This window comes from Hyperolius riggenbachi, chromosome 5 (genome assembly GCF_040937935.1).
Source record: "Hyperolius riggenbachi isolate aHypRig1 chromosome 5, aHypRig1.pri, whole genome shotgun sequence".
In the NCBI taxonomy this organism is placed as follows: domain Eukaryota; kingdom Metazoa; phylum Chordata; class Amphibia; order Anura; family Hyperoliidae; genus Hyperolius; species Hyperolius riggenbachi.
In genome coordinates, this window is record NC_090650.1 from 158,431,145 (window position 1) to 158,447,957 (window position 16,813).

The 16,813-nt window shown below is 40.6% G+C and overlaps 1 protein-coding gene across 3 annotated transcripts in view; it reads left to right on the plus strand.

Annotated features, from left to right (window-relative positions):
• The window catches only part of ANLN (anillin, actin binding protein), a 98,225-nt gene extending 84,640 nt beyond the window's left edge, over positions 1-13,585 (plus strand). For all 3 annotated transcript variants that reach the window (XM_068236397.1, XM_068236396.1, XM_068236399.1), the window contains 5 exons: positions 4,482-4,594; positions 4,733-4,819; positions 7,441-7,548; positions 8,089-8,261; positions 13,438-13,585. In XM_068236397.1, the coding sequence (XP_068092498.1) occupies positions 4,482-4,594; positions 4,733-4,819; positions 7,441-7,548; positions 8,089-8,261; positions 13,438-13,561 (605 nt within the window). In that variant the 3' untranslated portion in view covers positions 13,562-13,585. The remainder of the gene's footprint in view (positions 1-4,481; positions 4,595-4,732; positions 4,820-7,440; positions 7,549-8,088; positions 8,262-13,437) is intronic.
• The last annotated feature ends 3,228 nt before the right edge of the window (positions 13,586-16,813 follow it).

The following is a 16,813-nucleotide window of genomic DNA, read 5'->3' on the forward strand; positions in this document are numbered from 1 at the left end:
GTCCTCCTGTGGCCCCCAGGTGTCCTCCTGTGGCCCCCAGGTGTCCTCCTGTGGCCCCCAGGTGTCCTCCTGTGGCCCCCAGGTGTCCTCCTGTGGCCCCCAGGTGTCCTCCTGTGGCCCCCAGGTGTCCTCCTGTGGCCCCCAGGTGTCCTCCTGTGGCCCCCAGGTGTCCCTCTGTGGCCAGCTAATCCCCCCGACGCCTGTACCCCCTCCTGTGTCGCCGGGTCAACAACCCCCCAAACACCCCCCCCCCCCCGGTGTGTGAGCAGCGGAGCGCCGGCAGCAGCTTACCTCCTCCATCTTGCCCACGGCGATTGAAGACCTCCGGCTTCTGTGGGTGGTTTCCTCTAGTGCCGGCTTGTAATGACGCGTCATTGATGCCAGCCCTGCTGATCTATTTGGCTGCAGTAGTGTCTGAATCCACCGAAACGAGCATGCAGCTAATTTTTTCAGCTCTGACAATAATGTCAAACACCTGATCTGCTGAATGCTTGTTTAGGGTCTAGGGCTAAAAGTATTAGGAGAGGATCAGCAGGAAAACCAGGCAACTTGTATTGTTTTTAAAGGAAATAAATATGGCAGCTTTCATATCCCTCTCGCTTCAGTATCACAGGTTGCCACTGGAATCCTCTTCCACTGCTCCATGGCGACCTCACGAAGCTGGTGAATGTTAGACATTGAACTTTTCGTTTGAGGATGCCTCATAGAAGCTTAATAGGGTTTAGGTCTGGAGACATGCGTGGCCAGCCCAGCACCTTTACTTTCAGTTTCTTTAGCAAGGCAGTAGTCATCTTGGAGGTGTGTTATGGGTCGTTTATCATGGGAGGGGATCATTCTCTGACTCTGGCATTCATGGTTCCCTCAATGAACTCTACAGTGGGGTGCGAAAGTTTGGGCAAACTTGTTAATCGTCATGATTTTCCTGTATAAATCGTTGGTTGTTACGATAAAAAATGTCAGTTAAATATATTGTATAGGAGACACACCGTGTGATATTTGAGAAGTGAAATGAAGTTTATTGGATTTACAGAAAGTGCGCAATAACTGATTAAATAAAATTAGGCAGATGCATACATTTGGGCACTGTTCATTTTGATTTCAAAATCTTTAGAACGAATTATTGGAACTCAAATTGGCTTGGTAAGCTCAGTGACCTCTGACCTACATACACAGGTGAATCCAATTATGAGAGTATTTAAAGAGACTCTGAAGTCTTTTTTTCCCTGATTTTCGCATACCAGCCTATTAAGAGTTAGTGCCTGAATGAAATTGCTGCATCCCCGCCGCAGATAAGATTTATTACAGAGGATTAAGCCCTGCAAAGCTCCCGTGCTTGCAGGGCTTCACTTCTTCGAAGAGGCAGTGCTTTAGGTTGTAGCTCTGCCTCCTCCGCGGTCAATCTCTGCTGATCACTGCCTCTCCCCGCCCCCTCAGTCTTCTTTAACTGAGAGAGCGGAGAGGAGGCGAAGATCCGTGGAGATTGATCGCAGAGAGGCTGAGCTACAGCTGAAAGCTCTGCCTGTCCAGGAAGAAAAGGCCTGGGCAGCATAATCTGCGACCTGCAAAGTCGCAGAACTTTGCAGGTCGCTTTCTGTGTAATAAATCACTCCTCTGCCGCGGGCATGCGGCGATTTCACTTAGGCATTAAAGCTTAAGCTGATGAGAGAAAATCGGAAAAAATACTTCAGAGTCCCTTTTAAGAGGGCCAGTTGTAAGTTTCCCTCCCTTTTTTTTTTTTTTTTTTTTTTTTTTTTCTGTTTTTTTTTTTTTTTCTGAAGAGTAGCAACATGAGGGTCTCAAAACAACTCTCAAATGACCTGAAGACCAAGATTGTTCACCAACATGGTTTAGGGGAAGGATACAGAAAGCTGTCTGTTTCCACAGTTACCAATATACTGATGAAATGGAAGACCAAAGGCTCAGTTCAAGTTAAAGGGAACCAGAGAGGAAGCACCCTCATGTATTTTACCATGTATATCAGTGGGAACATTAGAGAAAACACCTACCCTGCTCTGTTTCATTCTTCACTGTTCAGCTTGCTTCTTATCAGCCCTGATAAAATCCCAGACTGAGCATTCAGTCTGGCTTTGCTCAGGAATCTTTATAGCGGAGTCTGTCTTTTTAAGCCCAAGTCTGCCCCCTTCTGGCTCTGCTATAAATGACTCAGCTATAAAGATTCCTGTGCAAAGCCAGATTGAATGCTCAGTCTGGGATTTTATCAGGGCTGATAAGAAGCAAGCTGAACAGTGAAGAATGAAACAGAGAGCCGGGTAGGTGTTTTCTCTAATGTTCCTATTGATAAATATGGTAAAATACATGAGGGTGCTTCGTCTCTGGTTCACTTTAAGGCTTGAAGTGGCAGACCAAGAAAAATCTCGGATAAACAGAAGTGACGAATGGTGATAACAGTCAGTCAACCCACAGGCCAGCACCAAAGACCTACATCATCTTGCTGCAGATGGAGTCACTGTGCATCGTTCAACCATTCGACGCACTTTACACAAGGAGTTGCTGTATGTGAGAGTGATGCAGAGGAAGCCTTTTCTCTGCCCACAGCACAAACAGAGCCGCATGAGGTATGCTAAAGCACATTTGGACAAGCCAGCTTCATTTTGGAATAAGGTGCTGTGGACTGATGAAACTAAAATTGAGGTATTTGGGCATAGCAAGGGGTGTTATGCATGGAGGAAAAACACAGTATTCCAAGAAAAACACCTGCTACCTACAGTAAAATATGGTGGTGATTCCATCATGCTGTGGGGCTGAGTGGCCAGTGCAGGGACTGGGAATCTTGCCAAAGTTGAAGGACGCATGGATTCCACTCAGTATCAGCAGATTCTGGAGACCAATGTCCAGGAATCCGTGACAAAGCTGAAGCTGGGACGGGGTTGGATCTTTCAACAAGACAACGACCCTAAACACTGCTCAAAATCCACTAAGGCATTCATGCAGAGGAACAAGTACAACGTTTTGGAATGGCCATCTCAGTCCCCAGACCTGAAGATAATTGAAAATCTGTGGTGTGAGTTAGAGAGCTGTGCTCGGAAGCCATCAAACTTGAATGAACTAGAGATGTTTTGTAAAGAGGCATGGTCCTAAATACCTTCAACCAGAATCCAGACTCTCATTGGACTCTACAAGAAGCGTTCGAGGCTGTAGTTTCTGCAAAAGGAGGATCTACTAAATGTTGATTTCATTTCCTTTTTGTGGTGCCTAAATTTATGCACCTGCCTAGTTTTGTTTAAACAATTATTGCACACTTTCTGTAAATCCAATAAATTTAATTTCACTTTGCAAATATCACTTTGTGTCTCTCCTATATGATATATTTGACATTTTTTTGGCGTAACAAACGATCGATACATGAAAATAATGAAGATTAACAAGGTTGCCCAAACTTTTGCACCCCACTTTAGTTCCCTAGTGGCGGCAGCAGTCATGCAGCCCCAAACCCTGACACCACCATGCTTGTCTTGACTGTAGGTAACACATACTTGCCTTTGTACTACTCACCTGGTTGCTACACATGCTTGATGCCATTTCAAACCAAACAAGTTTATTTGTCATATTAGACTACAGCACATGGTTCCAGTCATCCATGTCCTCAAGCCTTGTACACACATGAAGGAGAAATCGCACAAAATTAACAATTAATGATTTCCCTTGCAGACGTAGTCTGTAAATTCATTAAACTATCCATGACTATACTTGGGCAATTCACACGACTGTCATGATGGATCACATTGGCAGATAATCGTCCATAGTCAGCAGTGTGTAGTGAGTTATGAACAAATATTTAAATTATATGTCCACGAAGTCTATGGTGCTTGCTGCACTTTTCACATCCTTAAACGATCGCATCGTAAAAAGATTGGTATTGATTATCAGTATTACACTAACGGAAGCTTTTAAAGAATACCGGGATTGAAACAAATAGGAGAAACATTCTACCCTGTCCCAGACTCCAGGACCCAGATGAGGCTGTCAGAGGGTATTTAGGTAAGACAGATGGACAGAAGAAGGGGGGGGGGTGGGGGCATGGCCTTCAGGACAGCTCCCCTTACACGTCTGCTCCATCACCCCCCCCCCGCGCCCACATCTCCTATTTGTTTCAGCTCGGGTATCTTGGTTTGTTTGACAGTTTTAAATCAAATTGAGATGTAAAGCTTTTTTGTGGCTGTTTTGTCATAATTCAGTAAACTTTTCTCAAGAATTTTTTCACAAGTGTTCAAGCACCTTATCAATACAACTGTATTACATACAGTCCCTTCCCTGTCAAGATAAGGTTTTTGTCCTAAATTTAGTTGGTTTGGTATATTCTAGTATTTCCCCTTGCTGGTTGCTGAAAAAGGTATTTTGAAGTTAAGTTAAGAATATATTTCCAGTGACAAAACTCATGAGAGGTTTATTGAATCCTGGCCAATTACATTCCTTATTGCTATTTACAGCCTTTCACATGTAACTTTTCTTGCTATTTACAGCCTTGGCTAGTCCGGGAGGTCCCAATGCTGTTCGCACCAGCAACTTTATTCTTGTTGGATCCCTGAAACTCTCACTGGCATCAGTTGGTAGTAACAAATTTCTTCTAGAGAAGGTAATTACTTGTGATTTCCCCAAATTGCTAGTTCATTTTGGTTGCTGCTGCTTTAAAATATGAATATATGTAAGAAAATATAACATTTTATAAATGCATTGCATGAAGATAGGTCACAATCCCTTCTGTATCTTTCAGGTTCCATTTTTGTCTCATTTAGAAGGCCACATCTGTCTTAAACTCCAGTGCCAAGTCAATTCCTTTACTGAAGAAAAGGGCTTCCTGGTGAGTTACCTGTGTGTGTTATGGTGGCCACAAATGATATAATCTTTTTCATCCAATCTTACCATTTCTATGAAATATAAGGGCCTGCCTAAATGAACCATTCATTATATACACTCAATTTACCCTTAAACTACATATATACGGTAAAATTGGATGAAAAAGATTGGATCATTAGTGGCCACCTTAATATCATTCAAATTTGCCATAAATTTCTGGAGAAGGCTAGTGTTTTCTCTAACTGCACAAAGAAAAAAAAATGTAGTAGTAAATAAAACACAATCTGTCAAAATTGACCATGTTAAATGCTATAACACTGTTATAATTCCTCTGTATTCCATTATCCCTTTACTGATTTTAAACAAACCTTTTATTCCCAGAGTGCAAATTATCTTTAGTCATCTGATTAGAGGACAGTACAGATAGTCCTATATTCTAATTAGAAGTGATGCATGCCCACTACATTTAAGACATGAGTGGATATATTGTGTAGGAGTCACTGTAAATAGTGCAATACTTGGGTGCACCTGTACAGGACAGCTTTGTATATGTCGGTGCTATAAGGTAGCTACTATGAAGGGTGGTGCTTAAAGGAATACTATCGATTAAAACGACTTTTTTCTTTTAATACTCTATTAGTGTACACATTACCACTAGTGCTAGGGGCACTTTATTTATTGTCCCATTGATTTTCATCAGCAGGTAGATTGACACATTGCAGTAACAGCTTAGGTTCATGTAGACATATTTTGGAACGTTCTGACCTGTGCCAAGGACGGTTGCGGGAGGGTGACCAGGGGGAGATAGGACTGCGCGACAGCCGTTTCGCGCCGGTGTGGCGCTTGTTCACGTGCAGAAGTCCCGGCCCCAGGACTTCTGCACGTGAACAAGCGCCACACCGGCGCGAAACAGCTGTCGCGCAGTCCTATCACCCCCTGGTCACCCTCCCGCACCCGTCCTTGGCACAGGTCAGAACGTTCCAAAATATGTCTACATGAACCTAAGCTGTTACTGCAATGTGTCAATCTACCTGCTGATGAAAATCAATGGGATAATAAACTTGTCTTAAGGAAGCAGTGCACGGACTGTCTTGTGTGTACTGTAGGTGAATTTATGATTTTTATAGCCTGTTTGCACGCTTCCATGTATCAAGAACCAGGTTGTAGCAAGGAACAGGACGGGATTGTACATTAATATATGGTGCAGCGGACCTATATGTCCCCCCCCATTACTGAGTGCCGGGCAACCAGCATCTTCTGTGTACTGCACTTTATTTATTCACCCAGGTCTCTCTCTCGCTATCCCTGCTTAAAAACATTTCTCACACAGCTCATAGCAGTTTGGGTCACCCTGAGCTGCTTGGTTACTCTGTCACACAGCTCACAAATATATTTCACTGTGTCGCTCACAGCATGCAGGAGACATGAGGAGAAATGGGCTGACCTGAGGTGGTAACAGGTAACTAAATGAGCTGTAATCTTGCTGGAATATAACCAGCTTTAACACTAGTCTGTGTTTACACTCAGACTGCTTGCCTGGCTGCCTGCTTGTGATTCACTCCAGGCTGCATCCACTTTACAAGCTGCTGAGAGGGGCAGACCACTGTCTACAATTAGCATTATTAGTATCTTTATCAGTCAAGAGAAGCAAAGATAATAAACACACATTGCTAGAATATTTAACCCCTTACCACCATATCAATAGAGGTCCGTACACACGGCGGACTGGAGGCAACGACGGGTCCGTCGTCACCTCCCGCTGGGTGGGCGTTCCAGCTACAGTCCGGCGTGTGTACAGTCTGTCTGCAGACTGATACCGCTGTTTCTGAGCGATCCGCCCGGATCCACGCCGGACTGTCGCTGGAACGCCCACCCAGCGGGAGGTGACGACGGACCAGTCGTTTCCTCCAGTCCGCCGTGTGTACGGACCTTAAGATTCTTTCAGCAAGGTGATAATTAAACTATAAACTGAGGAGTTGATAGCAACTCCCCTGTGCAGAGACATGGTCTAGCCCTCTGGGAGCAGTATTTAGATACATTTTGTATCCAAAACTGACAGAGGATTTTAAAGCTGAGAGGAACAGCTGTGTGAAGAATCAAATTGCTCCTAGTACTTATCCTAATGTGTGCTACAACATACAGCATTTAAACATAAATGCAAACATCGATAGTATTCCTTTAATTTTCTAGGGACTGTGATGGTATTACCAAAGAGGGATGCTTTAAATGGAAGCACTATAATGGGGGAGGGGCCACATATTAAGGGCATATTTTAATTGAAAGCGGGTGGGGGTTTTAACCACGCTCACTCATAACCCTTACGTAAATTAAGATATTCATTTATTTTTTTTATTTTTTTGTTTAAAAAAAAATTAGCTGAATATTTTATATATTACACAAAAACATTTTGGAAAGAACATAGTTATCCAGAGGTGCATTGCATTTTAACATGTGAAGAGTACGTAAGAGTATTAATATACACACATCATTTTATTACTCCATTCACTGTACTTGTTCATCGCAAAGTATGAAATGTATTTTTGTATTCAGACTCCCGTTTGTATGTTACTAATACTGTTCGTTTAACCTAACCCTAATTAGCCATGCTTATTTTCTTACTTCCAGACAATGTTTGAAGATGTAAGTGGTTTTGGGGCTTGGCATAGGCGTTGGTGTGTCCTCTCAGGTTACTGCATTTCTTATTGGACATATCCAGATGATGAAAAACGAAAGGTCAGTGTTAAATGTCTATTTCTTCTTTAACAACAAACTACGAACAGGTTTTCTGATACTTTGCAACAAAACTTATCTAAACAAGACCAGATATTGTTGTTCAGTAAATGAATCCTGTAATCTCTAGCGCATATATGTTTTGAAAAGCAACACAAAAGGTAAAGCAAAATACAATGGTCATCTGAAACTATCATTCTTGTTTCAAGCAGCCTTTGTATTCTGGTCTATAGAAGTTGGGAAGAGCAAGAGCAAGTTGCTAGCACATTCAGTGGAAAATAACAAATACGTATGTGTTAGGATTTCCAGCATGCCCAATTACTATTGAGCGCTCCGTGTACACACTTTAGAAAGTAGCTCAAAATAATCATTCGTTTCTCAGCGCACCTAATATGAACGAGGCCTAACACTTTAATTTATGCAGGTGAGGCTCTCGTGCATTGTTTTGCATATGTGCTGTGCTTTCTACTTGATTACACTGTTTTAGATGCAAATGACCACTTGTGCTGTAGTTTTTTTTTTCATTTTTTTTTCTTTTTATAGAATCCTATTGGTAGAATAAATCTGGCAAACTGCACAAGTAGAAAAATCGAGCCAGCAAATCGAGAATTCTGTGCCCGACCCAATACATTTGAGCTCATAACAGTGCGGCCCCAAAGAGAAGGTGACAGAGAAACTCTAGTCAGCCAATGCAAAAACACACTTTGTGTGACCAAGTAAGTGTTTGTTCTAACAGAAAATGTCCTAAATTTTTTTTCCCTCACTGAAATGGATTTGACAAATGTTTTTATATTTTTATAACTAAACGAAGTATATCTTTCCTTCTTTATTTAACTGCGTATGCTATTAAAGTTTCAAGTAAATGTGAAGTGAGATACAAAAAAAAAAAAGCAGGTACAATTACTAGGTAATGCCTAATGATGTTGATCCAGGGATTTTATCTGATTATACTGGTTGAACTCGATGGATGTATGTCTTTTTTTTCAACCACAATAACTATGTAACTGGCCTATGGACTGGGAAGGCTCTGTATCCTAAAGGGCCTGAGCCCACTAACCGTTGGATCCGCTTTTCAGCATCTGTAACATTGATGTGGACACAACTGCATTAGTGGACTCAGGCCCATAGAGCTTTTCTTGTCCTCTCTTGCTCCCATCAAGGCTTGGGCCAATTAACCTTCAAAGTAATTCAGAGTTGGCAATTACAGAATTTTATCGGAGTTGCAGGATTCCGGGGGTTGGGGGGGGGGGGGGGGCGCCTTGTACGCTGGAGGATACAGTACTTTTTCTTCTTCTTTGGTCTGTTTCTCTTTTTACATAGTTACATAGTTATTTTGGTTGAAAAAAGATACGTCCATCGAGTTCAACCAGAGAATAAAATACAACACCAGCCTACTCCCTCACATATCCCTGTTGATCCAGAGGAAGGCATACAAACCCTTACAAAGCATGGTCCAATTAGCCCCAAAAGGCAAAAAATTCCTTCCCGACTCCAGATGGCAATCAGATAAAATCCCTGGATCAACATCATTAGGCATTACCTAGTAATTGTAGCCATGGATGTTTTTCAACGCAAGGTAAGCATCTAAGCCCCCTTTAAATGCAGGTATAGAGTTTGCCATGACGACTTCCTGTGGCAATGCATTCCACATCTTAATCACTCTTACTGTAAAGAACCCTTTACTGAATAAATGGCTAAAACGTTTTCTTCCATGCGCAGATGATGTCCTCTAGTCCTTCGAGAAGGCCTAGGGACAAAAAGCTTATCCGCCAAGCTATTATATTGCCCTCTGATGTATTTATACATGTTAATTAGATCCTCTCTAAGGCGTCTTTTCTCAAGACTAAATAAACCCAGTTTATCTAACCTTTCTTGGTTTTCCCCTTGATCTAATTCTATGAAATAATTAAATATTTGATTGGCAAATTCTGATTAGCAAACATGAGACTTAATGCCCAACACTAAGAGCGTGGTGATGAAGCCTATCAATATGGTTGAGCCTTCATAAACTGTGGCTAGGCTCTGAGCTAATCAGGATAAAAAAATAAAAAGTAATTCAGAGCTGATAAAAAGCACACATTTTATACATACACAAGGCTTCCTCCAGCCATCTGCGTGGATCGCTCCTACGCCACCGTCCTCCTCTGCCCGCAGCTTCAGTATCGGGTCCCGTTACTTCCGGCAGTTGGAGCCAGTCTGACGGAAGTGAAGTGCGCTGCTTGCGTGTATCTCCAGCAGCCTCTGGAGAGATACGTAGAGGGCGCACTCCTCCTGCGTAGACTGGCTCCGATTGACGTAATTGACGGGACCCGGTTCCTGAAGCTGCGGAGGAGAGGGGGAGTGGGAGCGATCCTAGCGGACAGGGGGCTGGAGGAAGCCCCAGGTAGGTATAAAACGTTTGCTTTTTATCAGCTCTGGTACACTTGTTTTTTTTTTTCTTTTTTTGGGGGGGGGGGGGGGGGAATCCTTTTCCTCTCTAGGTGGCAGTCTGATAGAATCCGTGGCAGAACTTGCTGGTAATTAACTAGTGATTAAAGCAGCGGATGTCCATCGATGCAAGGAAAGCAATATCTGCTGTAAAATATTCCACGTTTTAATAACTCTTACAGTAAAGAACCCCTTTCTAAATCGATGCCAAAACTTTTTTTCATCCATACGCAGATCATGTCCCCTTGTCCTTTGTACAAGCCCAGGGATAAAAAGCTCATCTGCCAAGCTTTTGTATTTCCCTCTGATGTATTTATACATGTTAATCCAGTCACCCGTTAGCCAACTTTTTTCCAAGCTAAGTAAACCCAGTTTGTCCAACCTTTCTTACTGAGACCTTCCATCCCCCTCATTAATTTAGTTGCCCGGCTTTGTACTTGTTCTACTATGTTAGTGTCCTTCCTATAGTGTGATGCCCAAAACTTTATTCCATACTCCAGATGTGGCTGTACCTCTCTGCCCCAGACCTCAACTCCCTCTTCGCACGCGTTCCTGACTGCTTGTCTGCTATATCCTCCTTTATGGCGTCTCGCGTCTTAAAATTCAATATGAGTAATACAGAAATAATAATTTTTCCACCGTCTCTGTCCACCACTCCTGTCTAAAATAACAATAAATGCTAACACTCCATAACTTCAGTTCCCAAAGCACGGTGTTTAGGAGTAATATTTAACTCCTTCGTTCACTCCCTAACCAGTTCCTGTCATCTACAACTGAAAAACATATCTCACATCCGACCTTTTCTCACTCAAGACAGTAGTAGGACAAGACCACCTCAGTAGTAGGAAGTATTTGCAGATATCAGAAGCTTCCCATATATATTAATCTGGTGTTTTTTGTGGTCAGGCTCCCATCTGTGTATGAGAGCGGTCACACCGTGCAGGTGCAAGTACAGCCTGCGCAGTACCATGGAGTTGTGCAGATTTTTGCTCTGTGCATGAGCGGCTTTGTGCTACTGCAATTGGTCCCTACACTATACCCATACTACAAAATCTACTCTTGCAATTTTATTTAACCACTTCGCCTTATCTGGACGGATATATTCGTCCAGATAGGTGCTGCTGCAGCAGTGTGGTGCGCGCGATCCATTCACCGATCTTAGTACCCGGCAGAAATACCGACGCTTTCTCATCAGAGAGCGCGGTATTTCTGCCCGTACAGAGTCTCCCCAGCCTCTTTATACTTCCTGGATGCGCTATCGTTTGCATCCAGGAATTTTTTGAATGTGGCCATCTTGTGGCCAAATAGTAAACTGCACCCACATACATCCATTAAATAAAAAAATACATTATATTGCATCTAAAATTAGCTATTTAGCTCACAAACTAAAATTACCCAAATACATTTTTTTATTAAAAAAAAATAATAAAAACAATTACAATTTAAAAAAAAAAACTACATAAATCGTTACCTAAGGGTCTGAACTTTTTAAATATACATGTCAAGAGAGTATCTTATTAAATTTTTTAAAATTATAAGCTTGTAAATAGTGATGGACGCAAATTGAAAAAATGCACCTTTATTTCTAAATAAAATATCAGTGCCATAAATTGTGATAGGGACGTAATTTAAACGGTGTAATAAGCGGGACAGATGAGCACATAAAATACATGGGTTTTAATTACTGTAGCATGTGTTAATTTTAAAGAGAATCCGAGGTGGGTTTGAAGAATATTATCTGCATACAGAGGCTAGATCTGCCTATACAGCCCAGCCTCTGCTGCTATCCCAAACCCCCCTAAGGTCCCCCTGCACTCTGCAATCCCTCATAAATCACAGCCACGCTGCTGACAAACAGTTTGTCAGAGCTGGCTGTGTTTATCTCTATAGTGTCAGTCTGCTGCTCTCCCCGCCTCCTGCAGAACTCCAGTCCCCGCCTGCATCCCTTCCCTCCCTGCTGATTGAAGGGAAGGGATGGGGGCAGGGACCGGAGCTATGCAGGAGGCGGGGGAGCAGCTGAGACTGACACTACAGATGTAAACACAGCCTCACCGCACGGCTGTGATTTATGAGGGATTGCAGAGTGCAGGGGGACCTTAGTGGGGTTTGGGATAGCAACAGAGGCTGGGCTGGATAGGCAGATCCAGCCTCTGTATGCAGATAACATTCTTTAAACACACCTCGGGTTCTCTTTAAACTATAATGGCCAAAAACTGAGAAATAATGAATTTTTTCCATTTCTATCTTAATTTTCCTGTTAAGATGGATTTAAAAAAAAATTATTCTTAGGAAAATGTACTACCCAAAGAAAGCCTAATTAGTGGCGGAAAAAACGAGATCTAGATCAATTCATTTTGATAAGTAGCAATAACGTTATTAGCGAATGAATGGGAGGTGAACATTGCTCGGATGCATAAGATTTTCGAAGCTGTGGGTTGAGGTGGTTAAACAGACTACCTCATTGGAATCATGCTAGTATAAAAATGACAAATAGGAGAATGCATGTTTTACTTATAGGAAAGTTTCCGCTAAAGCAAATAAAATAGTACCGTGCTTTGTCTGTTACATAGTTGCATAGTTATTTGGGTTGAAAAAAGACATACGTCCATTGAGTTCAACCAGAGAACAAACTCATATATATTGTCCTCTAGTCCTTTGAGAAGGCATAGGGACAAAAAGCTCATCCGCCAAGCTTTTATATTGCCCTCTGATGTATTTATACATGTTAATTAGATCCCATCTAAGGCGTCTTTTCTCTAGACTAACCCAGTTTATTTAACCTTTCTTGGTAAGTGAGACCTTCCATCCCACGTATCAATTTTGTTGCTAGTCTCTGCACCTGCTCTAAAACTGCAATATCTTTCCTGTAATGTGGTGCCCAGAACTGAATTCCATAAACTGAGAAGGATATGGATTTTTCCTTTTAAAATAATACCAGTTGCCTGACTCTCCTGCTGATCCTGTGTCTCCTATACTTTTAGCCACAGCCCCACAACAAGCATGCAGATCAGGTGCTCTGACTGTAAGACTGGATTAGCTGCATGCTGGTTTCAGGTGTGTGGTTCAGCCACTGCTGCAGCCAAAGAGATGAGCAGGATGCCAGGTAACTGGTATTGTTTAAAAGGTAACATCCATATCCCTCTCAGTTTAGGTTCCCTTTAAACAGGGGCAATATTATGCTAGCATCTCGAGTTTTTATTTCCCTTTTTAATGCATCCCAAAATTTTATTAACTTTAGCTGCAGCGGCTTGGCATTGACTACGATTGTTTAACTTTTTGTCACAGAGTACGCCTAAGTCCTTTTTCAAGTTTGATGTCCCCAACTGTATCCCATTTATTTTGTATGGTGCTAGACCATTGGTACGACCAAAATGCATGACTTTACATTTGTCAACATTGAATTTTATCTGCCATTTATGGGTCATTTATTATTACTATTATCCTCTCCGCTTGTGTTCTTCCTAGAAACTGGTTATCGGCAGACACCAAGGATGAGCGAAACCTCTGGATGCAAAAGCTCAATCAGGTTCTGATGGATCTCCGCATGTGGCAGCCAGATGCTTGTTACAGACCAGCTAATAAAGTTTAAAATTGTATATTGTTACACAACCAATCTGCCTTTGTTTTAACTTGCTGTATGCTTAAACTATGTGCATTAAAGCGGAATATAACCCTGCATTTCAACTTTGCTCTAAAACATTTACAGTATATTATATGCAACCAGCATTTTTTTTTTTTTTTTTTTTACTAGACCAGCATTGGAAGGGTTACACAGGGCTTTAAAGTTCCTTTAGATTTCTGCAGACACATCCGAAGCTGAAATAGATACATTTTGTTTACATAATGTATCTAAGTGTTGAATGTGACTCATCTCTCTCACTGAGAAGGAGCTTGGACGACAGCCAAAGAGTGTGTAACTGTTTATCAATAGATACATGTAACTAAATAGAATGTATCTATCTGAACTTCTGCATATCTCTCCAGGACCTTTAAACCTCTGTGTTTAACCCTTCCAATGCTGGTCTAGTAAAAAAAAAAATGCTTTTTGCATATAATATGCTGTAAATAATATTTTAGAGCAAAGTTGAAATGCAGGGTTATATTCCGCTTTAAGTCATTGGCTACATGTAACATGTTGCTTTTTCAAACGCATGCAGTTTTGTTTACACTCTTCCAGCAAACTCCTAGATTACAGTGAGATTACTAAATGCTTATTCTTAGGAATGTATTTGGAGGTGGTGGCGGCTTCTCACAACAAATAACCTCATGCCTTAAAGAGGACCCGTTAGCTCAGAACTTCCTCTCTGCTCTAAAGGATACGCAACAATATAATAATCTTTAAAGAAAAACATTTCTTTTACAGTTGATACAAATCCTGCAATAAGACTGCAGTGTATCTACTTCCTGCTTTCATGTAAGCAGACATATTGTTCACATTCTGTGCTTTCAAATTAGCATCTCTGTCGTGGCAGTCAGCTTGCTCAACTAAGGGATCAAATTGCAACTTGGGATTAGACATAGATGAGGGGGAATCAGACAGGGTAAACTCTAAATTCTTACAGGGTGAATTTCTCTGTTTTCCTACTGTCCAGTGCAAGAGGTCAGGTCCACTTTAAAGAGGAACTGTACCAAAAGAGAATAGTAAGGAAAAAATACATTGCAAAGTGAGAAGTTAACAGAAGATAGATCAAGAAATGATTGATGCTCACCATGTAATTTGTTAATATTGTTTGATCCACAATAAGCCTATGGGTAATCCTCTTTACTAGTGCCAGAGGAGGGGGGTAAAAAAAAAACCTCTCCTCCTCTATAAACACATCCACTAACAATGTGATGGGGTGAAAGGGTTTAAAAATAAAATATATATATATATATATATATATATATATATATATATATATATATATATATATATATATATATATATATATATATATATATATATATATATATATATATATATATATATATATATATATATATATATATATAGTTCACAGATGGGAAACCGTCATGACATCACATTGTGGGAGGGGTTTCACCACAATATCAGCCACACAGACTCCTCTGATCTATGCAAGAAAAGGAAGTTTTCTTGGGAAAGAGGGTATCTGCTACTGATTGGGATGAAGTTCAATCCAAGGTTAAAGTTCCTCTTTAAGTATTTTAATTGCTTTAGTTTACTATGACAGCAACAACAAAAAATTGGGAGAGCTTTTTTACTTCTACCTTATGTGCAATATTCTGACCTATTTTTAGTTATGTTATGGCAAACAGATTTTTAATTTATATATATATTTTTTTTTTGTTTTCGATATAGTAAGCTATTTTAATTACTTTAAACACTCTAGCATGGCATTGCCTACAACAATTTTCTGTTGCTGCTTTAATTTTTGTTTTAATTTGTCTTTTATGGATTTTTTTTTACTTTTTTCTTCATCTGTAAAGTATGATATGACTCCATATAGTTTGAGATAAGATGTAAGGCCCTGAAAGCCAAAATGTTGGTGGTCTTTCATTGTTAGTGTTAACAATCAGATCATATAGTTTCCGGATCTAGGGTATGATTATTAGGTAAGATGCATGCTTATGAATCCTACTTTGCAGCACAGACCAAACTTAGATGATGTGTGAGCATAAGGAACAAATGTTTTCTGCAGTATTTTATTTAGGGCTCTTCACAAAGCTGCTTTGGTCCTAGTCATTGGATTGACTTTCTAAATCTTTTTATTGTATTAACTGGTATGTATTCTTCTTAATGCTATTGCTGCATACCAGTGGTTTAGTATATCTACAGAATTAATGTTTTTGGGGAGTAAAACACTTGATATGAGAACATATGTTAAAGAGGAGCTGTCAGCCATACGATCTAAAGGAAAAAAAAAACAAATATATAAGTAAATAAATACTTGCTCTACTTAACATATGTATTGCACTGTCCACGTTATGATTCCTGTGAATTTTATAAAGGAAAAGTAGAGAATGCTATTCGAGACAGTTTCCATATTTACTGTGGCTATTTTGAAGCCAGTCGTGATGTAATATTCTCCCTTAGTCTCCTCTGCCTGATTTGCCCGCCCTTCACTATAGAAAGTGCATTGTTTCAGCTTGAAAAATTTTGGCCAATCAGAGGAACAGAGGTGTGGGAGGGGAAAACAGGAGGGAAAGAGGCTTCAGCCAATCAGGCTGCATTAGTTAAGTCTGAGGGGAAGTAGAGAAGCAAAAAAAAAGTCAGCCCAGCATACCCTGCAACTTCTCTTTTGTGTACCAAATAAGTCATGTAAACTGGGGAATGATAATTTAACAAGAAAAGTAATAGTGGTTTTAACTTTTGGATTGCCTGATTTGCATCCTTATTACTTGTTTACCAGATAAAAATAAAGAATTGATTTTTGATTTTATGCCCGACAGTTACTCTTTAAGGTTGTGGTTTTTTTGTTTTGTTTGTTTTTTGAGCAAATAACAATCAGGGTTCATTCCTAACTTTACACAGCACTGATTTCTGATCAGTTGCTCTAACCTAGATGAATATTTCTTGATCAGAATATTATACTCAAAGTACAATATGTCATAACAATAGTTGATTTATTCAGTAGACAGTTAAAATTGACGTTTGCATGTCATTACAATTTACACCACTGCCCCAGAAAATTTTAAAAAGAAATGATTGTGAATGGGGTAGGCTAATTACTATTAAAATTCCATAGAGGGCTACTCTCACTTTTGTACACTTCAACTTACCTAGTTAAGCCATCTAGGTTGAAGGGGTTATTTAGCCTTTAAAAAAAAAAAAAAAAAAAAAAAGTTTCACTTACTTGGGGCTTCTACGGGCCCACTGTAA